Here is a 27,512-nt window from a genome sequence, read left to right as displayed (position 1 = left end):
GGCCTTGATGAGCTTCTAGAGCAGTAGCAGAATTAGGCCCGTGAGTTCTTTATCGTCCCTCCTCCTGTCCTCCGGACTCCAGTCCCCAGACACCCACTGAAATCCCTTGACCAACTCGAAGACTCCTCCGAATCCGAGGGTTCAAGCGACCGACGGCGAGCATGGCGACGGACGGCGGCCCCGCGACGGGGGCGCTGGACGAGGCCCTCAAGCCCTTCCAGGAAAGAGCCTCCGAGGCTGAGGTTCGCTCGATTTGATTTTTTTTCCCGAGCTCCTGACCACCTGTGATTCCCGGCGGTTCCTCTTTAGATTAGACTACTCTTAATCGGCAGCAATCTTCTAGTTCGCCTCCTATTCTTAGGAATTGGTGGGTCCGGTTTCGATGCAGCTGGTCACTGTTGAGTGTTGACTGGTGTCGTGGGATGCCACTTTTCTTTCTTTCTTTCTAATTCATGGTGTATGTTGGGGCAGATAAAACAGATTGGTGAGGAATTATGAGCAAATCATGCGGCTTTTTTTCGATGATCTTTCGGTGCTATTTGTAGTCAGAATCTAATCCATAAGACCATACACTAGATTTCAGATTTGTGAACCCAAATGAAACAAATGCTTCATACCCCCCACTTTCACTCCTGAGGTCCTGGCCAATTGCATAGAACTGTAAGTACGCCTAGGGCCTAGTAGCCGATGCATCGTGTGTAATGTCAGGGCAAGCAAAGAACAAATTGACGAGTGTTCATTCAAAAAAAAAAGGAACAATTTTACAAAGCCTTAGCTCTTATTCTACTCGAATTTATAAGATAATTTGATCCCAGGCTTCTAGCCGTAGAGGAAAGCCAACTGTTTTACACACATAAAATTTTTGGTATCGTCTGTGCTATCTGCATGATTTGTTTTGATTGGAAAGCGAGGAATCCCAGGGTGTCCCAACATAAACCTTTGACCGCTTTTGACGTGGCCTCAAAAGCGTCAGAGGACATAATGCTTAGAATTCTTTCTACTACTGTCATGTAACATTGTTTCAACTGCCCTGGCTACAGATTTCTATGTTCTTATTTGCTTGTTTTATTTCTTCCCTGGTAGATCTCCCTCCTTTGTCCTTACAAGAAACATCTTGGTCCCTTCCTATGTACTACCGCTTTGAAGATTTTCCACCCATACTGCCAGCACAAGTGCCTAACTTAGTAAATAGCAACCTAGCATGTTCTTCTACTGGAGTATTACCTACCAGGCTAGGAGGGGCTACCATGGACCATTCTCTCTTAAATTGCCATATCACCAACCCAGTGACCACGCCGGCTATGGTATGTGGATACCTACTGGTCTAAGCTGTACTTTGTGGGTTGCTATCTCTTATTATCCTTGATCAGAAGTTATCGTGATGGAATGTTGTGACCAGTGGTCGAACAAGTGATGGAGACACGATTAGGATAGGACTACATCAAAAATTAGCTTTGAGCATTTATCTGTTTGCATTAGTGATGAATGAGGTCACAAGGAACATACAAGGAGACATCTCTTGGTGTATGCTTTTCGCGGACGATGTAGTGCCAGTTGATGAAAGCCAAACAGGAATGAATCAGAAACTGAAGTTATGGCGGGAGACTTTGGAGTCCAAAGATTTTAGACTCAGTAGAACTAAAACTGAGTATATAAGATGTGACTTTGACGCTACTACTCGGGAGAAGGAAGATATTAGTTTGAAAGGTCACGTAGTGCCTAGGAAGTGATGAGGACATCACTACTTCATCGCATACAAGCCAAGGAGAGGAGGAGGTCCAGCATGGACGTCCAATTCATCTTTTTCATGGTGGAAGCCCAGTCTAACTCAAGTTCGAGTTCGGCTCAGGCTCCAGGATCGGTCTGCCTTAAACTGGTCACCCAGGACGCATCCGGACTCCGTTTTCGATGATCCACATATGGTTGGAAAGCTAATTTGATAAGAAAGCCAATTCAAGTGGTTTCACGTCAAAAGATCTTCAGAATCAATGGGAATCATCGAAACAAGTCAGTGTCCAGAATCTGTCAGGGTGCTGCGACATTGTCTTTTGGTCTGTTGGACCGTGTATCGTGTTTGGGCCCATTAGGGGGCGCGTCCAGGGGATGATGCCCAAGACTCTATAAATAGCAGCCGTCGCTCTCCTTAGGGTTTGGGTTTTGTTTAGTTCTTGATTTCCTCATGAAACAGATTTTGTTTTGCTGCAACTGTGCCGCCAAGGCTGTTTGCTGTGAACTAGGGCCACAGTTCTTGATCTTGTTAGCCTGTGGCGATTAGTCCTTTCGAATAAAGACTTGAACTCCTTCTCGTTATTATAAGCCTCATATTTATTTGTAATTTTAGATTGCGTTCATCTCGTTTTTGCTTATGTTCTCGATTCGCTTGTAGGAAAGTCTTCTCGGCAAGGTCAATCGCATTCGCGTGGTTGATAACCAACGGAGCAGTGGTGTAACGGTTGCGGAGGTTCGAATCAGTCTTGGTTCGAAGCCTAGATCGTGAACGTCGAGTCTCTACAAATCGACGCTATCATACCTATCGGAAGATCGGGCCTAGTCTACATCAAGTGGTATCAGAGACCTTGTTGCCCGTTAGGTATAACTTTGTTTTCCCCTTTAGATTGTTACTGTTTTTGCATTACCTAGTCCACAAAAAGCCAAAAAAATATACATCGTCACATATTCCCTGTCCTATAGCCTCATTGTGCCATGCAATTTTGTCTCTGTTTTGCGTTGTTGAGTTTGTGCCCTAGGTCAAGTTCTGGTTGCTGGTTTTAGATCGTTTTTTAGTCTAGTTTGTGTTTTCTCCTTTGTTTTTAATCATAATCCGTGAACATCTTCAAGTCTTGTTGAGTTTCCTTTGTATCCAAGTTCACGCCATCTAATTTCCTACATTTGTCTTCACTATTTCCATCAAATCATTGCTGTTGTGACCAATTTTGCACGTATTGTTTTCGTTGTCCTCTAATTTGGAGTCCGTTCTTAAAACTGATCTACTTTTTGCATACGAACTTGGATTTCGACGTTTCATATATCAAAATTGATCAAAAAAAAATTTTGGATCCGTCCATCCCCGGTCTTGCCAGGGTCGGAGATTTTTATTTTGGTCAAAAAGTGATCACAAAATTCTCTTTTCGTGGTCACAAGGTCTTTGTCGATTTCGAGCACGTCTTCTGAAAATTCCACAGGCTACGTCTTTCACTTGTTTAAGCTCATATTTTATGTGGTTACTTCTTTTGTGCTCCTAAGTGAAGAAAAAATATCAAAAAAAGAAAAAGAAAAAGTCAAAGAATCCCCAAAAACAACGACAACAAAAAAAGAGAAAAAAGAGAGGAGAAAAAGTGGAACAATATCTAGAGGAGCACATAGAGAGCGCCATTTGAGCTGTGTTTGCATATGCTGATTTATGCCTTGTTCTTAATCATATTCTTACTGTTCACATCACTTGATACATCTGGTACTTGGAACGTGAGTAGACCAGCAACTAAGACAAGTACTTGGGATACTTATTAAGCTTTACTATTCAGTTGCGAATTTTACTATTCCTTGCTACTATATTGTTCCTGTCTAAGCTCTACTTTCTTATAACCAAGTACAGGTTCGCCTTGTAACTGTTACGCTCAAGCTACAACGGTATCATAGTCATCAACCGATTGCACCGCCTGTTGCTTTGGTAAGAACACTTGTAAGATCGTGGTAAGACGCTTGAGAGTTGAGTGCTTTATTTTTCCTTATCCACAACCTAAGTAGTTGGTAGGGATAATACTATTTGTGTTGTATTTTCTTTTCTACTAACCATGTCAGAAAAAGCCGGAGGCAACGGCCAAAGAAATGAGGACGCACCTACAGATTTCAATGACTGTGTTTTTAAGGATGAGCTTCGTGTCATTCTTGATGATAAGTTCAATGAGATCCTTCAACAAATCACCAATTTGGCCAAAAGGATTGAAGATGTTGAACAACGACATCCTGAACCACGTCCTGAAGATGATGATGACGATCTCTCTGAGGAGGACGATGGCGACGCTGAGGCTGAAGCCGAAGCTCAACGACGTGTTGAGGATGCACGTAATCGTAATCGGTTGAACTTTAACCGACGCGGTATGGGAGGTAACAACTAAGGTAACAATGATCATTTCTCTAAAACCAAGTTTAAGATACCTTTTTTTTCTGGTTCTACTGATCCTAAAGCATATTTAAATTGGGAGATGGCTGTAGATAAAAAATTTAGCTCTCATCAAGTACCTGAAGAATATAGAGTTAGACTTGCTACTAGTGAGTTTACTAGTTTTACTCTTTTTTGGTGGAATGATATTTGCAATAATGCTAATGCTAATGCTCAAATACCTCAAACCTGGATTGTACTTAAACGATAAATGAAATCAAGATTTGTTTCTTTATACTATCAGCGTGATCTGCGATTAAAACTGCAACGTTTAAATTAAGGTAGTAAAACTGTTAAGAAATATTATCAGGAGCTTTTAATTGGTCTAGCACATAGTAACATACAAGAGGATGATATGGATAAGTGTTTTAGATTTTTTGGAGGTTTGCGTCGTGAAATACAGGATGTTCTTGACTGTAAAGAATGGACTAGATTTTTTCAATTGTATCATTATGCTATTAAAGCTGAAAGTGAAGTACAGGGACGACAACCTATGCGATCCATGACTCCATTCGCGACTCCATCCATTCCTTCACGTCCAACCGAGGTGAGTAAATTTTTTAATGTGTATACACCATCAGCGTCTGTAAAGAAGAGTTCTATCACACCTTCTTCTAGTGGATCTGCTACACCTTCCTTTAGCAGCTCTTCTAAAGTTGTGTGCCACCGCTGCAAGGGTATGGGACATATTGCTAAAGAATGTCCCAGCAAACGTTCATATATTGCTACTAATGATGGTGGGTATGCTAGTGCTAGTGATGAAGAGAATGAATTTGCACTTGTAACTGATCTTTATGCAGATAAATTTGTGGATGGTGCTGAAGATCCTGATAAGGTAATTGATAGTGTGGCATGCACTGCAGACTACAAATTAATTCTTGTTCAGTGCGTTTTGAGTACACAAGTTGAGCCAGTAGACAAGCTACAACGTCATAATTTGTTTTAAATGTTTCTCATTGTCAATAATTTTCGTGTTCGTGCTATAATTGGTGGAGGGAGCAACAATAACTTGGTAAGTTCTGAGCTTGTCAAAAGACTCTTGGTTTATCTACACGTGCTCTTCCATATTCATACCATGTTCAGTGGTTCAACAATAGTGGTAAGGTAAAGGTAACACAATCTACTCATGTGTATTTTTCTATCGGGTCATACATGATTATGCTAATTTTGATGTCATGCCTATGCAAGCTTGTTCACTTTTGTTATGTCGCCCTTGGTAATATGATAATAATGTTGTACATTATGGTAGACAAAATATATATACTTTTATGTTTAAAGAAAAGACCATTGCTTTACTTCCTTTAACACCTGCTGAAATTATGCAATATAAAAAGAAACTTGCTAAAAAGAAAAAGAAAGGCCTTGATAATGACTCTAGCAAACCATTAAATGAACCTTTAAGTAACATGAAAGAAGTTTTATTTGCTCTAAAATCTGTTCTTGTTGTTCATGATGAACCATGTTATGCTCTAACTTGTACATCGTCTATATGTCCACTTGGTCCTACTCCTAGTGATATGTCTTTTTTTTGTACTAACCTTTTATAGGAGAAGGAGGATGAATTTCCAACAAGAAAGCCACCATGGCAACCGCCTTTGCGAAGAATGGGACGCCAAGATGAACATCTTCTTTTGGAACCATCGTTGCTGTCATCCAATGGAGGAGACGATCTACTTCAGTCGAGGACGACTTCCATTCAAGAAAGGAATGATGATGAGGACATCACTATTTCATCGCATATAAGTCAAGGAGAGGAGGTCCAGTATGGGTGTCCAATTCATCTTTTTCATGGTGGAAGCCCAGTCCAACTCAAGTTCGAGTCTGGCTCGGACTTCAGGATCAGTCTGCCTTGGACTGGTCATCCAGGGTGTATCTGGACTCCGTTTTCGACGATCCGCATATGGTTGGAAAGCTAATTTGATAAGGAAGTCAATCCAAGTGGTTTCACGTCAAAAGACCTTCAGAATCAATAGGAATCGTCGAAATAAGTCAGCGTCCAGAATCTGTCAGGGTGTTGCGACACCGTCTTTTGGTCCGTTGGACCGTGTATCGTGTTTGGGCCCATTAGGGGACGCGTCCAGGGGGTGACGCCCAAGACTATAAATAGCAGCCGTCGCTCTCCTTAGGGTTTGAGTTTTGTTTAGTTCTTAATTTCCTCGTGAAACAGACTTTGTTTTGCTGCAATTGTGCCATCAAGGCTGCTTGCTGCGAACTAGGGCCCCAGTTCTTGATCTTGATCTTGTTCATCTGTAGCGATTAGTCCTTTCTAATAAAGACTTGAACTCCTCGTTATTATAAGCCTCATATTTATTTATAATTTCAGATTGCGTTTATCTCGTTCTTGCTTGTGTTTTCGATTCGCTTGCAGGAAAGCCTTCTCGACGAGGTCAATCGCGTTCGCGTGATTGATAACCAACGGAGCAGTGGTGTAACAGTTGCGGGGGTCCGAATCAGTCTTGGTTCGAAACCTAGATCGTGAACGTCGAGTCTTCACCAATCGACACTATCATACCTATCGGAAGATCGGGTCTAGTCTACATCAGGAAGGATATCTTTCGATATTTAAGATCAATGCTACAGAGAGACATGGATATTGATGAAGATGTTAGCCATAGAATCAAAGCAGGGTGGATGAAGTGGCACCAAGCATCCGGTGTCCTATATGACAAAAGGGTACCACAGAAGCTAAAAGGCAAGTTTTATAGGACGGTGATTAGACCTGCTATGTTGTATGGTGTAGAATGTTGGTCTATAAAAAGACGACATGTTCAACAGATAAGTGTCGAGGAAATATGTATGTTGCGTTGGATTTGCGGTCATATAAGAAGGGATCGAGTTTAGAACGATGATATACATGATAGATTAAGGGTAGCACCAATTGAAAAAAAAAGTTTGTCCAACACCGGTTGAGATGGTTTGGATGTCCAACGAAGACCTTCAGAGACATCGGTGCATAGTAGAATCCTAACCTAGGATAGTAACGTGAAGAGAGGCAGATGAAGACCGAAGTTGACTTGGGTAGAGGCAATAAAAGGAGACTTGAAAAGATAGAATATATTTAAAGACTTAGCCTTAGATAGGAGCGCTTAGAAAACAGCTACTCACATGCCTAAACCTTTGTTTCTGCTGGGTTTTAACTTTAATCTACTCTAACTTATTTGGGACTTAAAGCCTTCGTCGTAGTCGTCGTCTTCGTCGTCGTCCTTATGTATTGACCAGCGACATGGAAGCCTGGGGCAATCTTGTCTTGCTTGGTCAGAGTGGTTACATGAATGCTTAATCTGTACAGGTGGTTTGTCTCGATGCTATCTTTCCTAATTTTATGGGTGCTTCCTTTCATCCCACAGATACGCATAGCAAAGCTGGAAGCCTTGCTGTACAACAAAGGTAATTTCATATGTTTTGCTGTTCCAAGCGTGTCCTTTGTTCATGAGAGATCAGGGTAGTGCCTAATTCCTTCTTACATAATTAATTTGCTAGATGGTGGTCTGAGCGGTGGATCTGAGGCAACTTCCTCTGCCGTGAAGGATCTTCGGTCAAAGCTGGATGCGGTTACTGCAGAATGCTTGACTGAAAAAGAGAAGGTAATCGCTTGAAACTGTCACAATCATACAGCTGTTGATATCTCATATCTACATAACCACACCTTGTCTCATGAACCTTGTAGAACAAGAAGCTAATCGTGGAGAACGAGAAGCTCCTGTACCGAATGACCCATCTTATCTTTGCACTAAAAGAGGCAGAATCAAGATAGGTGTCTGACGAGGCCGATTTAAAGCCTCATGTTGAAGTGTCCCTGCTCTGCTTTGCTTCTTTTATAATCTGTTTTTTAGTTTGTTTTTCAGCTGAAACAGTGTTTTTCTCTCACAACAAATCAACTGGAATGGTGTTTTGGCTTGTTTTTTCAGCGAACAGAGTCTTGTTGATCCTCCACGTTATTCTTGATTATATGTTTTTTTAAAGTACAAAACCGTTTAGACCGTTTAACTTTATTTAAACGCCGTGTAAACAGCTTAAACGCTAAACGAAGGGTGACCGTGTAAAGACCGTTTACCGTTTAGGAAAGCATTGGCTTAAGCTATTGTTGTGATCTTGATATAGATGTTGGTCAAAACTTTATCAAACTGTTGATTTTAACGATATGCACACGATTGTCTGTTTTCACCTGAACACATCTTGAAGGGCAGGTGTCCAGCGTTGAACATTGGACATATACTGTTATCTGAAATGGCAGTTCATATGTAAAACATTTTCCCCACTTTATACCTAGGAGCATGTAGTTTGTAGTGTGTGTTTGGTAATCTGCCTCAGCTGACAATGGAGCCGAGTGGATGGACACTTGGAGTAAAGGAAGGAAAGAAAGAAAGACGAGTTTCACTGGGTAGAAGCATGCAGCTCTAATGATAGCTCTAAGGATTTCATGCATCATGCTTCATGCTAAGTGCCTGTTTAGTTGCACTTCATTTTGCAAAAATTTTCAAGATTCCTCGTCATATTGAATCTTTGGACGCATGCATGAAGCATTAAATATAAATAAAAAAATAAAACTAATTACACAGTTTAGATAAAATTCATGAGACGAATCTTTTAAGCCTAATTAGATTATGATTGGACACTAATTGTCAAATAACAACGAAAGTGCTACAATACTATTTTGCCAAAAATTTTGCAAACTAAACAAGGCCTAAGAGGGCAGGCTGCAAATCTTGTCACTTTATTTTACCTTCTTTTATTTATTTTACATGCACAGATGCAAACTCCACTAGAAAATAGTATCCTCTGGGATCATGTATTCATGTTAGTCAGGTATTCAGCAATCAACAGGTATTATACTACTGCATACATACATACATCTGGCATGGCAGTGGTTTAAACAAGTCTATCTGAATCACATAGTTACACATCTTATTGACCATCTCGATGGACGGGGGCTGCGTCCAGAAAGTACCAAACAAGCAGGGAAAATAAACTAGACTATACTGTAAAAATAAGGGGTACACAGTTTGCAACTAATTTACTAGGCAAATTTTTTAAGCCTAATTAGTTCATGATTTGACAATGTGGCGCTACAGTAAATATATACTAATGACAGGTTAATTAGACTTAATAAATTCGACTCGTGGAGTACTGACGGATTCTATAATTTATTTTTTTATCAGTATCTAAATACCCTATAGAACAACCCTTATATAATATCTCCTAAATTTTAGTCACACGATCTACCACCCCCTAAATATACTAAATATATGATACTAGCAGCAGGTCTATTCATCTGTGCCATCCTCCGTACAGCATGATGACGTGTACTTTGAACCGTATAAACAACTTTGAAACCGGGTAGGGACGAAACCAAAACGGACATGCCCAGCCAGCGACCGCACCTTCCAGAAACGTACGTGGCACCCCTCCGGGACCCCACCCCGACCCCACCAATACCTTACGCACATTCACCGGCAGGTGGGTCCTCCTCGCCCGCCCCCACGCGTCAGTAGCTTTGGCGGCGTCACTGTGCCTCTCCCCTCGAGCTCCCTCCCGTGCACGCAAGGCACCCCGGGACGAAAGCGAGAGGGGGCAGAGCTTTAAATGCCCGCGCCGCTAACCACCGCCACTCGAGCCGCCCGCCCGTGCCGTTTACCGGAGCGCGACGCGACGACCCCCGCGGCGTGGAGTGGATTGGGCCGGCGCGGATCGGGAGGACCGGAGCGCGGTCGGCTAGGCCGCTAGGGTTTGGTTTGGGTGGGGTGGGTGAGGTTTTGCGCGGCGAGAGCAGGGGAGGGGGACTGGAGGAGGCCGGGGCTTGGATGGTCGCGGTGCTGGAGGTGGAGGCGGAGCGCTCCCGGAGGTGGTGTCCATGGGAAGGTCGTTCAGGGACTCGCTCAAGGTGCTCGAGGCCGACATCCAGCACGCCAACTCGATGTGAGTAGTAGTGAAGCTCGCCTTTCTTCTCGCGTCATGTTCACTGTTCGCTCACTTGTTCAGCTGAGAGGATAGAGATCGTCTGTTACTGTCCTTTGACCGGTGCCTATTCCAGGTATTTTGAGCTCGGACACTGGGTGCTAGTACCTAGCCGCGGAATTGCTCTGTTGATTTGTTTTAGGACAGAGTTGCTTGGGTTATTTCAGGTCTGGAATCTAATAATGGGTTAGAAATTAGATCATGGGACACGGCTAGTAGTCACCTTTTGGTTCCTTGGTCCCAACCAAAATATCTAGATTAGATATGATGCGTTGTTGATTGTGATACCTATATAGAATGAGAGTCGCCTATATATATATATATATATATATATATATATATATATATATATATATATATATACACACACATATACGGTAAGGTTATTCTGCAGCTGGCCACAGAATAACTTATTCTATAGCCACCTTGATTTATGATAATGTTTGTACTAATTTACGATGATGACAATAAACATTTACGATACATGGGTTACTCTAATTCAAGATGATACTTACCATAATGTTATACTAAATCACTTAGGAGGGAGTTACCATAATCTCGTAAATTAGTATAGTAATTATCGTAACTCAAAGTGGCCACAGAATAACTTATTCTGTGGCCAGCTACAGAACAGTACGTATATATATATATATACACCACTTCACTTTTTGTAGTTTTGTTGTGTTTGGGGTTTAATTAGTTTCTGTAAATGACTAAAGTTTGCTGCCAGTAGCTTCTCACACTACCACCTGTCAGCAAATCTGTTACTTTTTTGGCCAAATCTCCTTTTGTTGGTGAAGCTCTGCAATGTGGGAGCCTTTTTTGAGTTGCCATCTCGGAATTCCTCTTGTTGCTGTATCAAATTCGTCTTCTTTTTGCCAGTGTCATGCGCTTCCGCCTTTGTGGCATCTGTTGTCTCTCAATTAGTGCCATCATTGATTTTATTGTCCTTTGGTAATTGTGATGGAATCTTATGTCTGCAAACATACAAGGCACCATGAGAGCTAATATCATTTGGCTAACAAGGCTGTAATGATGAATTTAACTACTATTCATGGTTTGTTTCACGGCCTAGTTGGCCTGGCAAGTCATCATTTAGGTCCCCCCCCCCCCGGCTTCAGTACATTACCAAGAATTCATTTTGCTAGTTTGTAAAAATGCAGTGCTTCTGAATTTCGAAGGGAATACGATGGCGCCTGCCTTCAGATGAGGATGGCGTACTGCCCTGCTGCCCACTTTTTCCTTTTTCTTGTGCAGTGGACAGACTGCAACCTTGCTGGTGCACTTGGGCTGTTGAGGATTCTAATTTATAAGGTTGACCAACATTCCTGTATTAGAACCAAGTTTCTCCCCTTCTCTAATTTCTAATGGTGGCTCAGCACCTGAGTTAATGTCACAATTATATTAAATGTGCAGGTTTACGCTGATGGGACAACCACCATGTGTACTCATGAAAGAAAAGCAAGCATCAGGGAATTTTATGGTATAGTGCATACCTTTGAGAGAAGGGCAGGCCTGGTGCAGTGGTGAGAGATGTCTCACTGAGTCACCAGGTCGTGGGTTTGAAGCAGCCTCTCCGTAGATTTTACGGGGGGAAGGCTTGCCTCGGTTTTTCCCTTCCCCAGACCCCACTCATGTGGGAGCCTCCGGCACTGGGTCTGCCCTTTTTTTTTAGTGCATACCTTTGAGAACCTTTTGAATGATATTTTCTTTGCACATTTATTATCCTTACTCTCTTGTTCATTAGCTCTCAGTTGTTTTTGGCAGCTGTCATATTTCCCTCCTTGATGCAATTACATGAAGGAATCAATGAAGTGGAGGATAAAAAACAGAAAGCAATATGTCTAGAGAGGTACAGAAAACGAGATGAGGATCAGAAAACTGTGATATCTGAGATCGATGATAATATAGAGGAGGAATGTGGCATATGCATGGAGATAAACAACAAAGTTGTTCTTCCAACTTGTAGCCACGCTATGTGCATTAAATGCTACCGCGACTGGTACAAATCTGCCTCCTGTTTCTAGAGATTTTGGGATATTTTTAATTATTACGTTGTTCTGACAATTATGCGCTCCTGCATGCTCGAGATGAAATACTGCGCCTTCAGTGTGTGAAATAATTTCTAGCTTGATACAATAATGTTTGGATACATGTATATAAGCTGGATTTTTCATAAATTTATGGATTTGTTAGTAATGAGCTGGTCATTTTTTTGCTTGCCCTGACCTCCACATTACATACAGGATCAATTTACCCTTATGAACCATTGACCCTAAATCATGACCGTAAGTCCATAACTGCCGTTTTGCTTCGTTAGCTGTTGTGACCTTCATTCTTTTGCTGCTGTGTTCCATAAGGTATTGGTAGATCTTCACATGAGATTAGTTTGGCAACAAACTGTAATGGGAAAAGCTTGCTAAAAATCTCTTCTACAGCTAACTAATATCAGCTGCCATTCTTGCTCTTCGATGTTTACTAGCTCTTGATGCAATGATCATAATCTTATGTCCTATGGAGTAGAAGTTTTGGGGCAGAACTTGAAGATGTACTGTTCATCACTTCATTCTCTACTCTTTTTCAAGTTCTTTTTCTGTACACATTTTACCACGAGACAAGAATTCAGGAATGGGCCTGAACATGTAATGTAACTTAATAATAAAGTGTCAATATAAGGAGCTGGTTGTAACAACAGGTTACAGCTTGTGGTGAGTCTGAAGGAGACCAAGATCCATGTATTGTGGACTTCTCTTGAACACTCGGTTATGCCTGAATTTAAGGATACTAGCAACTGAGTTAAGGCCTAAATTCTTACGAGTGGTCTATATGTTCTAATGGTGTTCCTATGTGTCGGTTACTCTGGAGCGCTTGCCTTGAGATCTCCACTGGGCTTGTTTGCTTGCAAGTTAGAACATACCATGTCATCGTCTTTTTGTTTGGAACTATGGATGTAGGCTTATCCATTGTTCTGAAACAGTACAAAACCTAATTAATTCATGTGATTTTTGGTGAAAATGTGAATACTAGATTACCTGGGGCTAGGGACTTGCCTATCAGTTCATTTCCATATAACCATAATTGAATACTAATTCTGTTCGTGGACTCTTCAAGGACTAGTATTCATTTCTATGCCTGCTGTCTGCTGAAACTGTTCTTTTTTTTGTATTTGGAATTGATATTATACATCAATCCAAGTAAGGGCAATGGTCATTCTCTCTGTATGCTATTGACATTTGAGTGCAGAATTAGCATGTAGTTTGTTGATGTCAGCCTTTGCCATCACTGTCTTAGCCTACAAAAGATATCTTTCTGATTCTTCTATTGATTTTTTTTTTTTTTTGAGGGCTAAAGTTAGGCATGGCAAATATGGTTGCTAACCAAACAGTCCTGTGATGTTACATCAAGCCAAATAAGGACAATGGTCATCCATTGTGTGTGTTATTAACATGTCGATGCAGAACTAGCATGCAGTTTGTTAGTATCAGACTGTCAATCTGACCATCACTAGATATCTTTCAGATTCTTCCACTGAATTTCTTCTTTCTTCGATGACCCCATATAATCTCATTGTTCTAAGTGGGTAATGTTGTTGCTGCAGGAGGTCAAGATCCCAGTCATGTCCGTTCTGCCGTGACAGCCTCAAGAGGGTAAACTCTGCTGACCTGTGGGTATACACAGATAACAAGGACATCGTCGACGTGGAGACAGTCCGAAGAGAGAACCTGAGGCGACTCTTCATGTACATAGACAAGTTGCCCACCGTCATCCCAGAATCTGTGTTTGACGTCTACGACTCCCATGTAAAGTGACAGTCGAGCCCGTCTGCCAATTGTTTTATGTATGTATTTGCTACTTCTACTAGTGCTGAGCCCTGGGCCTCTGGTGCTGTTGTGCTTTTTTTAAGAGTTTCGAAGCAACTGGGTGCCGAGGAGGCTAATTTATATAGGGAGCTATACACTGAATGTAAGTAGAACTTGTTCTATCATCTTGCGTGATGCGATTTGGGTCTTTATGGTGGTTTAGGGTAATTTGACGCTATATATGTCAGTGGGGTATCATGGTTATGGCAAAAAAGATATAGGCCTTCATCTGATGCATATTCTGATGTATGATTCTTGTTCATGGATGTATGTATGGATGGAGCAGTTGTCAAATGCAGAAAGTGATTCTTGCAATTGCATCATGTTGTTTCAGTTGTCAGGTGAGGCCGGCCTTTCAGGGCAATCTCTGTCAGGTTCCTCAGTTGCGGGTTATTTCTTCGAGAAATGGCGCCAATTGGTTCGTGGGACCATAAAACGATATAATCAGGTCAAATAATACAGCTTGTGGTAGTCAGCTTTGGTAGGAGGTAGTAAGATCGATAATGATACAATTAAGACGTCTGTCCGGATGTCTCACTTTGCTCATTCCCGCATCCAAAAAAGATCTTATCTCTTGTTTCCTCCTCCCTGTCCTTATCCTTTTCGCGCTCGCACTCTGTCTCACCCCGACGTGCGGCTATGGCTGCTTCCTTAGCCGGCAGCGGCACCCTCACCCACCTTGGCGTGCGCCCTCCCTCACCCCAACGTCCTCCTCTCCCACCTTGGCGGCTCCTCCCCCTACCCCGACGTCCTCACCCACTCAGAGCGCCCAACGCCCGCGGATTGAGTGGCCCTCTCCCTGACCCTGGCGATATCCATGGAGCACGAGCGAGATCCATATGGTGGTAGTGCGGTGGTGTTGCAGGGGAGTCGGCGGCTCTCCCCCACCCTGGCGCGGCGCCCTCTCTCACCTCGGCAACCGAGCTCCCCCCACCCCGGTGGCTATGGCGTTCCCCGCCCCTATCCCCCACTGTCACCGCCAAGCTAAGCCCGGTGCCATTAGTGGTGGTGGTGGTGGTGCTCGTGTGCATCGCTGGTGCTGGTGCTAGGTGGTGCTCATGCGCAACCGCTCGTCACTGACTCCCACCCCGTCGGCCGGAATCGATTGGCCCGGGCCTCTCTCCCCCCCCCCCCCTATGGTGCAAAGGTATGTTTCAATTGTTTCAGACGTTTTAGAGAAGCATGTTGCAATCGTTTCATATGGATGTTGCAACAGTAGATCAGGGGATGTTGCACATGTTGCATATGTTGCAAGTATTTTAGAGGCATGTTGCAAGCGTTTGTTCAAACTATTTCATATGTTTCCAGACGTATGTTGCAAGCATTTTTTATCTGGATGTTGCTTATGTTTTCACACATGTTTCAATATGTTCCAAAATGTTTCATCGTTTCAATCTTCTGTTGCAGCAAGTGTTTTCATGTTGCAAGTTGCAAATGTTCTATCTAGACGTTGCATTGTTTTCATACATATGTTATAAGTGTATGTTCTAAATGTTTCACCTGTTTCAGACGTAAGCTGTAAGTGTTTTATCTAAATGTTACATATATTGCAGTGGCTGTACACATATATTGCATGCATATGTTCTAAATGTTTCACCTGTGTTTCAAATGTATGTTGCATCAAGTGTTTTTTATGTTGCAAGTGTTTTCATTAGCAAGCATGGGAAGCAAGGCGGTCCCCGCATGCGCGCGGGAAGCGAAGCGGGGCACGGGCGGTCCCCACATGCATGCACAGTAGCAGGTGTGGGCGAGCAGCAGGCAAGCGCGCGCACGTGTAGCAGCATGCGTAGCACTGTAGCAACAGGCACATGCAAAGCAGTTGTAGGGAGGCGCGCAACAGCAGTAGGGTGTAGGGAGGGGCGCAGTAGTAGCAGGCACAGGCGACAGGCACAACAGGCATCAGCATGCATAGCAGGTGCGACACGCGCAGCAGTATGCACAACAAGCTGGTAGGAGCGGGTGTCTGGACGGGGCCAGCGTCCGGACGTCCAGGCACTAGCCAGGCCCTAGTAAGATGCCAGTGCTATCCCAGTCGGATTAATTTGAAGGTCTGAAGGTTTGGGTGTTTGATTGGTGAAATCCTAATTTAAATCGTTCGTGTGCCGATATAACTTTTAGCCTATAGCATACACCAATACTCTCTCTGTTTCAAAATAAGTGTATTTCTGACATTTAAAATTTGTTTCAAAATAAATGCTTTTATAGATATAGTAGGCTTTTTTTACTTTCTCTGTTTCAAAGTGTAATCATTACACAATGCAACGACTTTTGATATAGGTAATATATAATTTTCAAGTAGCATTGATCTTCTGCCGGAATCCTAGAAGTGTATTTATTGAATCCTAGAAGTATATTTATTTTAAGACGGAGGGGTACATCATACATGAACCATTGAGTCATTCTCTTTTTCTCCATGGAAGGTGATCTATGATGAATGATGTGTCTTTTTTTCAAAAAAATCTTCACAGGAGCTTCCAAAATGAGAGCATGTTAGGCTATCGCCTACCGGCACAAGGCAAAGTTCGCAAACTTTGAACGGAGCCCACCCCTAGCGGGGACACTCGAGGGATGGCGGCAAATGACTGAACGACGTCGTCATGTGGTTTACTGCTTTCGAATTTGCAACAGCTACTGAACTACTCCGTACATCGACCAATAAGACCCATCGGCCGTAGCAGAAAGCCAGAAACTAACCTAATGCACAATGTTCAGTACTGGATCATATATTAGCTTAACAGGCACCAAAAAGCTCGACTAAGGGCACCATCATCTAGTAAGCCCAGCTACCAAGACATAACTAATTCCAAGCAATAGGCAGCACGAATGAAAATAAATTTCTGAATCTGCCACTGCATATTGTCTATGCTAATCCACTCCCTGACCTAACCCTAACCGCTAATATCCGGATCTGAGATCCCGATATTGATGTGGGCCATCCATAAACCCCCTTATATGAAACCTCCCAAGTTCATGACACCTAATGATATTGATCCTCTTGTCAAGGTCTTCGGTTTTCTTGTTTTTCTACTCAAACCGTAGCCCTACAAATCTAAACCACCTAAGGATGTGCTTCTCTCTCATGTACACATAAAAAAGGATGATGTTGTATTGTTAGCCAATCAGGTAGATGTGCTCCAGGTCATCCTCCTCTCCCTTAGACACTGAGGGGAGCATTATATCAAGAGCAAAATGTGTTTATCGAGATGTCTACATGTGCATCGTCATGTTTATATCAACTTGTTAATCCATGTTGTGCTCACTACCACCGCCACTCAGGTTTAGACTTCGGTACAGTGTTATCTATTCTGGTTGAATTTCTAAGTTTTCAACGATATTTTAATATAGCTTTCCATGCTATGCGAACTCTTGAGTATTTCGAACCTTGGTAATAAGTACTTTATATGATTATGTATATCGACAAAATGAGTAGGAAGTCATGAAATAGCTTAACAACGAAATGTGCTCAAGAGTCTCTAGTTGAAAGAAGACGATGCAAGCTAGGGTTTAGGATTTCAGTACGTTTCTTTTATCTATCATAGCTGCAAACTTCGAATTTCATAAAATCCGACCAAAAAATTAGGAGACTTTGACCCCTACCACCATTCTACCACTCGCCATGTAAATGCACCACTCATCAACATCGAACGTCGATCTAATACTACCAATAATTTCTCCTCGTTTGCACTTTGAATTGTTGGTAGCAATGATAAGGGGCAAAATAAGAGGTAAGCCAAAAGAAGTAAACATTTCTTACAATTTCTCCAAACTACCTTGAAACAGTTGGAAACCTAGTTAAGTTGTGCCTAAAGGAATATGGAGATTTCTTCTGCCCTAAAATCTTTCTATTTTTAGACAATAGATCATAGTGGTCGGATTTGATTCCTAATCCAAACAAGTCTCTTAAGTACCCGGTAACTCCCTTGTTGTCTAGATTATAACTCCTTCTACGCACATCCATGTGTTCTTGTCTCTATACCCTGAACTGTCGTAGCCGTTGCTGCATCAGATATTTCACTGTAACATAAAAGTTCACTGGCCAAAGGTTCACTGGCAACTACATAACCGAAACGAGCTACTCACAAGTCTTATTCACCAATGATTTGTAGCCCCTACTCGAGCCTCTAACTTCATATTTGGCCACTGACGTCACCAATCCCACCGCAATCCATCTCTAACAAGCCATGTCTAGTCATCGTGGAGCTGACAATCTCTAAGCCTATCCAATGTTGAAAAGTATAGAACCCTAAAATTTCACCTTGACCCTCTTTATCGGGAAAGATAATGTCGTTCACTAGACAAGATGACTACATAGTCTAAGAAGACATGAGTGCAGCCATAACCGCGGGTCATGTGCCGAATATCTTGTACATGGCCGATTAAAAATCGACAAATGTCTAGCATTTGCGCACGCGGTGAAAACATTTGTCAGCAACGTGGACTGTTTTCTAGGGATCAACAACTCCATTGACCAGAAATATAACCAGATTTACTCGCCAACCTATATGTAGGCTTAATTTTGAGAGTAAGGGGATGTCTGGTTGCCTGGCTAAATCCTGGCCTAGCTACAATCCTAGCCTAGACAACCTTAGCCTGCTCTCACCTAGCCAACATAGGTGTGTTTGGGTGCTTATCAATCTTTGGCCTGGTTCAGCTATGTTTGTGTTTGGTTGGGTGGCTAAGGTCCTGGCTGCACTAGTGGAGCCAAGTATGAGTTTGTTTGTTTGGTTGGTTAGAATGGGGTGCAACTAGCGTGTTTTGTTGTCTGGTAACGTTACCACCACCGCCCGTACGTGTCTATTTATACCGGTCCCCTCTCTCACACATTCCTCCTCTCACTCACCACTCGTGCTCCCTCTCCTTCATTGCTTTCGTTGTCATTAAGGAGGTCCGAGGGTTTCCGATGGCGGTTTTTAGTGAGGTTGGTGGTGCTAGTGGTGGGAGCTATCGTGCACGTTGGTGCGTGGGTGTCGCTCCATGCCCATGTGTCTCTGACGCTGATAGCCCATCGCGGTCTTCGCCAGCTCATGCCCCGTTGCGAGACCGTCAGTTGAGGAGCCCATCGATGCACACTGAAGAAGGCGATGGCATGGACTCCTCCAACAACAGCGTAAGCCACAAGATTGCTGAATCCTAGGTATGATTCATCTCCGCCTCGTCCCTAGGGTTTAGCTGACTTAGTGAAGTTTGTGATTTTAGGGCCAAATGTTGGATTTCCTTTTGAAGATTCATAAATATCATGCTTTTGGTCCAAAATTAGAGTCCAGTTGATCATTTATTACAAAATCATTTGATTATTTAGCCCAATTTTGAACTTTCCCCATTGTTCAATAGGAGAACAACGACACTACAATCCCTGATGCTGTCAACGAGTGGGATTGGACTGACTTGGGTGTTGTGAGAGTTTGCAAGTGCGAACATGGGCGGTATGCGATCCTGAAGAAGGCATGGGGTGGGAAGCACACTGGTCACCGCTTCTCGGGTTGCCCCATTCAGGTTTCATCATCTGCTAAACTTAATTTTAGTTTTTTCATAGCTAACACAAGTATTGTTGTTTGTGTAACAATTGGCTTTGCTCCGAGTAGGAAGAAATGGATCAGTGTCAGTTTGTGGAGTGGCTTGATGAACCATGGCCTGATCATATCGAGGAGAGCTTGAAGGAGGTTTGGAAACAGCTGAAGCAAGCCAAGCATGTAGAGTCAAGGGCAGCAGAAGCTCTATAAGATGACTTCAACCTCAATGACATTGCCACAAATGCAAGAGTTGCCCTTCAGGAAGAAGTGAACCACATAAAGAGGGTGACACAGCACATCTGTTCTAAATATCACAAGAAGGCTATAGTGGCTACCATTCACAAGAGTAAGCTCATGTACCTAATCTATTGTCTATTGGGGATCATCGTGTTTCTGCTGGTTGCCTTCTTCTTCAAGGCCAATTGACAGATCTGAGCTTGTTGTGTTACCTGTTAGATAAAGTAGTTGGGTAAGGTGGTTGGCACTTGGATATGGTAGTTAATGGTTGTCTTAGCTGTTAGATGAAAATTTGTGGCTTTTTTTATCATGTAGTGGTAGCAGCTGATGCAGTGTTAGATGAAGTCTGATGAACTTGTGTAATGTGATGGAGTGAGGTAGCACTCAGTACTGATGAATGCCAGGAGTTGGCTTCTTTTGTTTGTGCCAAACTCAGTTTCAGAACTACTAATTGGTGCACCTCTTCTGTAAATCCTAATGCTAAGTTTTTGGATATCAATATTAGGGATGCCTAGAAGAAGGAAGTTGATGGCCGCGAACGCTAACTCGTCCGGATGGTCAAGAGCATTTTTTGGTCTCGCCCGACCCTAAAGGTATGGGCTCCATGTCACTCGATCCTGAGGGTATGGGCTCCGTGTCGCCCAACCCTGAGGATGCAGGTTCTGTCATGCCCGATCCCGAGGGCGCGAGCTCCGTCTCGCTTGATCCTAAGGGCGCAGGCTCTATCTCGCCAGACCCCTTAGGCGTGGCCCCATCATGTCTGACCCCAAGGGCACGGTCTTTGTCTCACCTGACCCTGAGGGCACGGGCACCATCACGCCTGACCCCGAGGGTGTGGGCTCTATCTCGCCCAACCCCTCGGGCATGGACTTCGCCTCGCCAGACCCCTTGAAGGGAGATTCTACCTCGCCCAACAGGGGTCCATACCACCCCCAACCACTATGGACCCAAGAGTATAAACCTAGGGTCAAACTTCTGACACAAAAAGGAGTAGGCGCATCTTGATGTGACCCACGACCATGATGGGCCATACCTAAGGACTCACATCACCAACAATATTGGGCATGCCAGCACTATGCTACCCAATCCTCATATGACTTTCGACGGGGGTATCTGCTAACCATGCTACCCGCCAAGATGGAATGGAGTGCCACAACTGGCTAACGATGCCCGTGTATAGCGCCAGTGATAAACAGGGTCACGATGTGGAGCTATCCCTGTCATCATCTATAGGACCGGTGAGACCCGCATAAAGTAGATGAAGGGCGCTGCACCCCTAGTGGCCTTCTTCCTCCTGGCTTTTCGCTCTTTCTCTCATGTAACCTGTACCTTCCCCTTCATCTATAAAAGGGGAAGCAAGACGCTCCATGAAGAGCATGCGGAACGACCGAATAAGCTTAATGAGACTTAACTCCGTTCAACCCTTTCACCAGAGACTTGGGACCTGCTCCCTCTCTTACCCATTTGTAACCCCTACTACAAACTAGTGCTGCTAACATGAATAACAGCAGACTGGACATAGGGATATTCCGCCCGAACCAGTATAAATCCTTGTGTCCTCCGAGCACACCATCCGGGGCCAGACACGCAAATCACAAATTTACTAGTCGGTGATTCGAAACATCGATAGCTGGCACGCCAGGTAGGGGACTTTTGCGCATCTCGTTGTCCACAACAGGCCATGGATGGCTAGCCATGGCATCAGCTAGGTCCTAGGCATGCACGTGTGCTTTGGGAGCCTGGATTTCTTCATCACCATGGAGGGAGAGCTGGCACAGGCTCCCGCCCCTGTCTAACTTCTTTGCTCCACCGGCCTCGATGCAACTGTCATGGCCTTAAAGAGCTACAGCTGCATGCCCTAGAGGCCCATGCCCCCAGGAGCGACTAGCTCCTCGGCTTTAATTATGGGAGGCTAGAACACCGGCTCGATGCCTTCCTGGGACCCTAACCATCCTGGGAGGACCTGCGCTGCCTCACCTTCTTGTTCACCAATGTCATGATGTAGCTTGCTAGAGGGGAACCGCTCTCCCTATAATACCTTACCCAGAGCGCCCCGATAGCGTTCCTGCTCGATCTACGCAATGCTACAAGGACCATTAGTCACCTCGTGGTGCAACGCATGCACCCATCCCCTACGGATGATGAATTCATGGGTATGATGGACTACATCGTGGAATCTTTCCATGACCTTCTAGTAGGAGATTCAGAGACGATCTCTGATTCTGACTCTAGTAGGGAAAGCCATCACCCTTCATGAGAATGCTTCATGGTAGGCACTCCTGAGGGATGCATTGAAAGCATCCACGAGGGATGGGCTACTCCTATGGATGACCCCAACAACAAGGTCGAGGGTGATACAGGGGGCCCGCCTCACCTCTAGGTGGAGCAGCTGTGGGCACAACATAAGGAGATCGAGGATGCGTGACTCTAGCTAGAGCAAGAGGGTGTGGAGCTCGAGCGCAAGATTAAACGCCGTGGAGACGGTGGTTGTGCCCGCGCCATCGCCCACGACATAAACTAGAGGATCATCGAGGACGATGGAGGCCTCCTGCACTTCACCTGGGCAAACTAGAACATAGCTACTATGACGGCCTTGCTCTAAGGGCTCTCGAAGTCCATGACACCTGAAGACCATCGGGCCCTTCATGAGATCCACACGTTGCTCGAGCGCGCGGTGGGGTAGTAGGCGGAAAGCTCACTGTCTTGGTAACGCGATCTCGATGCCAGTCAGCGTGTTTTTGGGACAACATGGTCGGGACGTATCCATCCACTAGGTGCCATGCGACGATAGGGGGCTTGCCATGGTCTTGGTGTATGAGCGTCTTGGCCCTAACCGTGACGCACGTAACACCCTAGATGCCCGTAAACGCAGACAGGAGGACAAGAGAGAGGAGGTCGGCCATGGCTACCACCCTTGTCGTGGTAGATGCTATGACAGTGGCAAGGACCAGAGCCCAAGCCCCAATCTGTCGAGGCCCTAGGCTTTTGGCTAGCACGTCCTCAATGTGGCTTTTCCGGCGTGGTATCGACCACTAACCAACATCCCAAAATACTCTAGGGAAATGAACCCTAGCCTATGGCTCAAGGATTACCGACTTGCTTGTCAAGCTAGTGATGCAGATAGTGATTACTTCCTGATCCACAACCTCCCCTTGTTCCTAGCTGGTTCAGCACGAACATGGCTGAAGCACCTTCCGTCCAACCAAATTTAAAGTTGGACGGACCTAAAGGAGATCTTTGTGGGAAATTTCTAGGGCACCTACACATGCCCTAGGAACCCTGAGGATTTGAAGAATTGCTAACAGAAATCTAGGGAAACTCTCTACGAGTACATCCGATGCTTTTCTAGGCAATGCAATGAGTTGCCTAACGTCACCGACACCAACGTCATCAGAGCCTTCCTGTCTAGGACCACCTGCGAGTCCCTAGTCCACAAGCTAGGATGCAAGGGCCCTTGAACCACAAAAGAGCTCCTCGACATTGTGACCAGTCATGCCTTAGGCGAGGAGACAGTTGGAGCAATTTTTGACCGCCCTAAGGGCAAAGCAAAGCAGGATGAGGATGCCGGCGAGGGCACGTCCAACCACCCAAACAAGAATAAGAACAAGCAGTGACACGGGGGCTCACTCATGACCGCTGCCAAGTGAAAAGGCATTAGGCGCCCACCGAGGGTGCTCCTAGCCACTTCGAGAAGCTACTCAAGGGGTTGTGCCCAAACCACGCCTTCCCCATCAAGCACATGTACAAGGACTGTGCCCTCGTGAAGTGTTTCCTATCCGGTGGCTCCAAAAACGGGGACCAGAGGAAGAAGCCTAAGCCGCACGGCGGACAACGCTAAGGGAAAGGATGGTGACTTTTTGATGCTAGATGGTTGTCCCATGATCTTCGGTGGGGCGGCGGCTTACAACTCCAAGCGCCACCGAAAGCTCACGCATCGCGAGGTCTACACGGCCGAGCCAGCCACATCATCTTTACTCCGATGGTTAGAGTTTGCCATCACCTTTGACTAATCCGACCACCTAGAGAGCGTCCCATAGCCAAGAAGGTACCCACTCATAGTTGACCCAATTGTCAGCATGAAGCGGCTCAACAAGATGCTGATGGATGGAGGTAGTGGCCTCAACATCATATATGCCAAGACGCTTGATGCCATCAGCATCGACTGGTCACGCGTCTAACCGACCGTGGTGCCTTTCCATGGCATCATGCTAGGGAAACAAGCCATACCGCTTGACGTACAGATCGACCTACCATCACCTTTGGGGATTCGACCAACTATAGGATGGAGACCCTCACCTTCGAGGTGGTCGGGTTCCATGAAATCTACCACGCCATCCTAGGATGACCGTGCTACGTGAAGTTTATGGCCATCCCCAACTACACTTACCGGAAGCTCAAGATGCTAGGCCCGTGTGGGGTCATCACCGTCGGTACCTCCTTCCAGTGTGCTTATGAGTACGAAGTTGAGTGCTGTGAGCATGCCTCGACAATTATCGCCTCTGAGAAGCTCATGTCAGTAAGGAGGGGACCAATAAGGAAGCACCTGACTCTAAGCGGTTGGCTAGATCTTTTGAGCCCACGGAGGGCATCAAGAAGGTCCTCATAGACTCCAACAGCTCTAAGGACAAAGTGGTGCACATCGGCACCACACTTTCCTCCAAATAGGAAAGCACGCTCGTCGACTTCCTTCATGCCAACAGAGATATCTTCGTGTGGAAAGCCTTAGCATGCTAGGCATTCCAAGAGAAGTCGCCGAGCACGCCTTGAAGATTAGGCTAGGCTCCAAGCCAGTAAAGTAGCGCCTATGTTGCTTCGACGAGGAGAAGCACAAGGTCATCGGTGAGGAGATCGTGAAGCTTTTGACGGCCGGATTCATTAAGGAAGTGTATCATCCCAAGTGTTTAGCCAATCCCATCCTTGTATGAAAAAAGAATGGAAAATGGAGAATGTGTGTTGGCTACACTAGTCTTAACAAGGCATGTCCAAAGGATCCATTTCCTTTGCCATGTATAGATCAAGTAGTTGACTTGATCACGGGGTGCGAAACCCTCTACTTCCTTGATGCATACTCCTGGTACCATCGGATCGCGATGAAAGAATCCGACCAGCTCATGACTTCTTTCATCACCCCATTTGGATCATTTTGCTATGTCACGATGTCGTTCGGTCCAAAAAACACAGGGTCTACATATCAGCATTATATGCTCAAGTGTTTTAAGGACCTCATCAGGCGAACCATTAAGGCTTACGTAGATGACATCGTGGTCAAGTCCAAATAGGCTGACCAGCTCATAGCAGACCTAGAGCAAACCTTCGCAAAACTCTGGGCAAACAACATCAAACTCAACCCTAAGAAAATGCATTTTTAGGGTCCCGAGGGGTATGCTGCTTGGGTTCATCGTCTCTGAGCGCGGCATCAAATCCAACCCAGAGAAGATCTCGGCCATCATGAGGATGGGCCTGATTCAGAATCTAAAGGGAGTACAACAAGTTATAGGGTGCCTCGCCACACTTAGCCATTTTATCTCATACCTTGGTAAACAAGGCCTCCCCCTATACCGGTTTCTAAAAAAACCAACCAATTTGCGTGGATGCCCAAGGCTAGGGAGGCACTTGACAAGGTCAAGGAAATCCTGATGAAAGCCTCGATGTTGGTCCCACCGACCAATGGGGAAGCACTCCTGCTTTACATTACGGACACCACACAAGTGGTCAGCGCCACCCTGGTGGTAGAACGGGAAGAAGAGGGACACGCCCTCAAGGTGTAGCATCATGTATACTTCGTTAGCGAAGTCTTATCCGATTCCAAGACTTGCTACCCCCAAATCTAGAAGCTCTTGTACGCTGTCCTGATCACTAGGAGGAAGTTGCATCACTACTTCGAGTCGCACCTGGTGACGGTCGATCTTTCCCTCTCGACGAAGTCATCCAAAACCGGGATGCCACAGGAAGAATCATGAAGTGGGCACTCGAGCTGATGGGTTAGGGCATTTTGTATGCCCCTCAGACAGCCATCAAGTCCCAAGCGTTGGCCGATTTCATTGCAGAATGGACTGAGATTCAGATGCCACCAGCAGCCATCGACCAAGAGTGTTGGACGATGTACTTCGATGGGTCGGTGATGAAGAAAGGCATTGGCGTGGGACTGGTCTTTGTTTTGCCCCACGGGGTGCGCATGAGGTACATGGTTCGCATCAACTTCCCTGCCTCCAACAATGTGGCTGAATATGAGGCTGTGGGGGTATTAACCCCTATACCCTTATGGCTAGGCTTGGGCCGGCCTGGATCAGGGGGTCCGGTCCACTACAAGACAACGCGTAGCCTGGCCAACCTGTTTGGAGTCCCACATGAGGAGTCAAGGCAGATTTGGAGATCAAGCAAGATCCTAGTCGGTTAGAATAGGAATCCTTATCCGACCACCTATGGTAATTGTAACTAGCTAGGATTAGTTTCTAGATCTGTAACCCTACCCCCCGGACTATATAAGGCGGGTAGGGGACCCCTCTAAAAAACATCTCTCATTGACATACAGCAATATAATCAGACGCAGGACGTAGGTATTACGCCTTTACGGTGGCCGAGCCTGGATAAACCCTTATGTTTGTCTTGCGTTACTATCTTGTTTGTTGCTTGCGCATCTGTCTGCCGATAATCTACTACCTTGGGCATAACCCTAGGTAGACTGCCGACCATATTTCGTCGACAATGGTGCGCCAGGTAGGGGGTGTGCGTACTGCTCTCCTAGCGAACAAGATGGTCATCATCCCCGGTTCCATGACTACGCCAAACGGCCTCATGTTCACCATCGGCTAGATCACCTAGACCACTGGCTTCGATGACTTCATCACCATGACCCTGGAGGAGGTGTGGGTCCAATCTGCGCCGACCACTGCTTCACCTGCATCGGCTGTGGCTCTGACCATGGAGGATCTGGCTCCGACCATGGTGGATCTGGCTCCAACCACGGTGGATCTAGCTCCGACCACGGTGGATCTGGCTCCAACCATGCCAGCATCGTCTTCAGCCACGCCGACAACCCATCGTCTGCTTCCTCGCTACAAAAGGAGGCAGATCGACAACACCGACTTGCTCGACTCCATCGATCGGGTCGGCACCAAACTTGCCGAAACCTTGGCTCTGGTAAGTTCGATTCAAAGTCAACCTAATGAGCAGGTAACTATGATCCACAATAGATCTACCCGACCAACTTAGGCCAGTCGTCTTGCACGACTCGATATGGATCTCGTGGTCATATCTACTCCTGAAGGGCACTCCATCCATCATCGGCTAGCCCCTGCGACGGGTCTCCAGCTCTCCAAGTATGAAGCCTCGATGGAAAAACACCAGGTCCAGCCCTACGGCCTGCACAACTTCGTCAACATGGTCCGAATTGAGGATTATCAAGAAGGATCGGTTCACACAGTTCAAGAGGGTGGCTCAAGCTCCTCGTCCAGCATCGCATCTAATGCCTCCATTCACACCGAGCTCCAGCATCATGACAATGAAGGTGTTGAATATGATTTGGATACCCCAGACCATGCCCTAGGAATCCCATAATTCCCGTCCTTCCCACCAAGGCGAGGAGACTTGATCAATGTTGTCAGTAATGATGAACTGCCGACGGTCGGTGAAATAGAACAAGAAAGGCTGGCATGCGAAGCATGCAATATTGACCAGTTTAATCAGCGACAAATTGAAGCCGAGGCAGAAGAGGAGGTCCGACGCATAAGGGTCTAGCCACGCGACCTTAATAATGCTTTTGACAGGGTAGGGGACAAGTAGGTCTTTAGG

General features: G+C 45.2%; 3 protein-coding genes across 5 annotated transcripts; all 3 read left to right on the top strand.

Annotated features, from left to right (window-relative positions):
- The first annotated feature begins 32 nt into the window (after window positions 1–32).
- Window positions 33–7,913, top strand: LOC136542780 (uncharacterized). 3 transcript variants are annotated; one of them, XM_066535375.1, is made up of 4 exons: window positions 33–242; window positions 7,507–7,546; window positions 7,640–7,743; window positions 7,827–7,913. In XM_066535375.1, the coding sequence occupies exons 1-4, from the start codon at window positions 162–164 to the stop codon at window positions 7,911–7,913; spliced, it is 312 nt and encodes a 103-aa protein (XP_066391472.1). In that variant the 5' UTR covers window positions 33–161. The 3 variants fall into 3 exon arrangements, 1 of the variants encoding a protein (XP_066391472.1); XR_010780771.1 differs by lacking the exons at window positions 7,507–7,546; window positions 7,640–7,743; window positions 7,827–7,913 and adding exons at window positions 2,387–2,590; window positions 3,593–6,451 and having other exon boundaries at window positions 104–242; XR_010780772.1 differs by lacking the exons at window positions 7,507–7,546; window positions 7,640–7,743; window positions 7,827–7,913 and adding exons at window positions 2,392–2,590; window positions 3,593–6,451 and having other exon boundaries at window positions 105–242.
- A 1,741-nt stretch (window positions 7,914–9,654) lies between these two features.
- Window positions 9,655–14,294, top strand: LOC136542778 (E3 ubiquitin-protein ligase AIRP2-like). Its single transcript, XM_066535372.1, has 5 exons — window positions 9,655–10,075; window positions 11,278–11,428; window positions 11,531–11,597; window positions 11,882–12,116; window positions 13,713–14,294. The coding sequence occupies exons 1-5, from the start codon at window positions 10,011–10,013 to the stop codon at window positions 13,921–13,923; spliced, it is 729 nt and encodes a 242-aa protein (XP_066391469.1). The 5' UTR covers window positions 9,655–10,010; the 3' UTR covers window positions 13,924–14,294.
- A 4,742-nt stretch (window positions 14,295–19,036) lies between these two features.
- Window positions 19,037–19,694, top strand: LOC136544653 (uncharacterized). The gene is made up of 3 exons (XM_066536738.1): window positions 19,037–19,081; window positions 19,306–19,467; window positions 19,557–19,694. Exons 1-3 carry the CDS (start codon window positions 19,037–19,039, stop codon window positions 19,692–19,694), a joined length of 345 nt encoding a protein of 114 aa, XP_066392835.1.
- The last annotated feature ends 7,818 nt before the right edge of the window (window positions 19,695–27,512 follow it).

The sequence above is a fragment of the Miscanthus floridulus genome, chromosome 3, assembly GCF_019320115.1.
Source record: "Miscanthus floridulus cultivar M001 chromosome 3, ASM1932011v1, whole genome shotgun sequence".
NCBI lineage: Eukaryota > Viridiplantae > Streptophyta > Magnoliopsida > Poales > Poaceae > Miscanthus > Miscanthus floridulus.
Note: the sequence above shows the minus strand (reverse complement) of the source record. Positions and strands in the feature narration are given on the sequence as shown.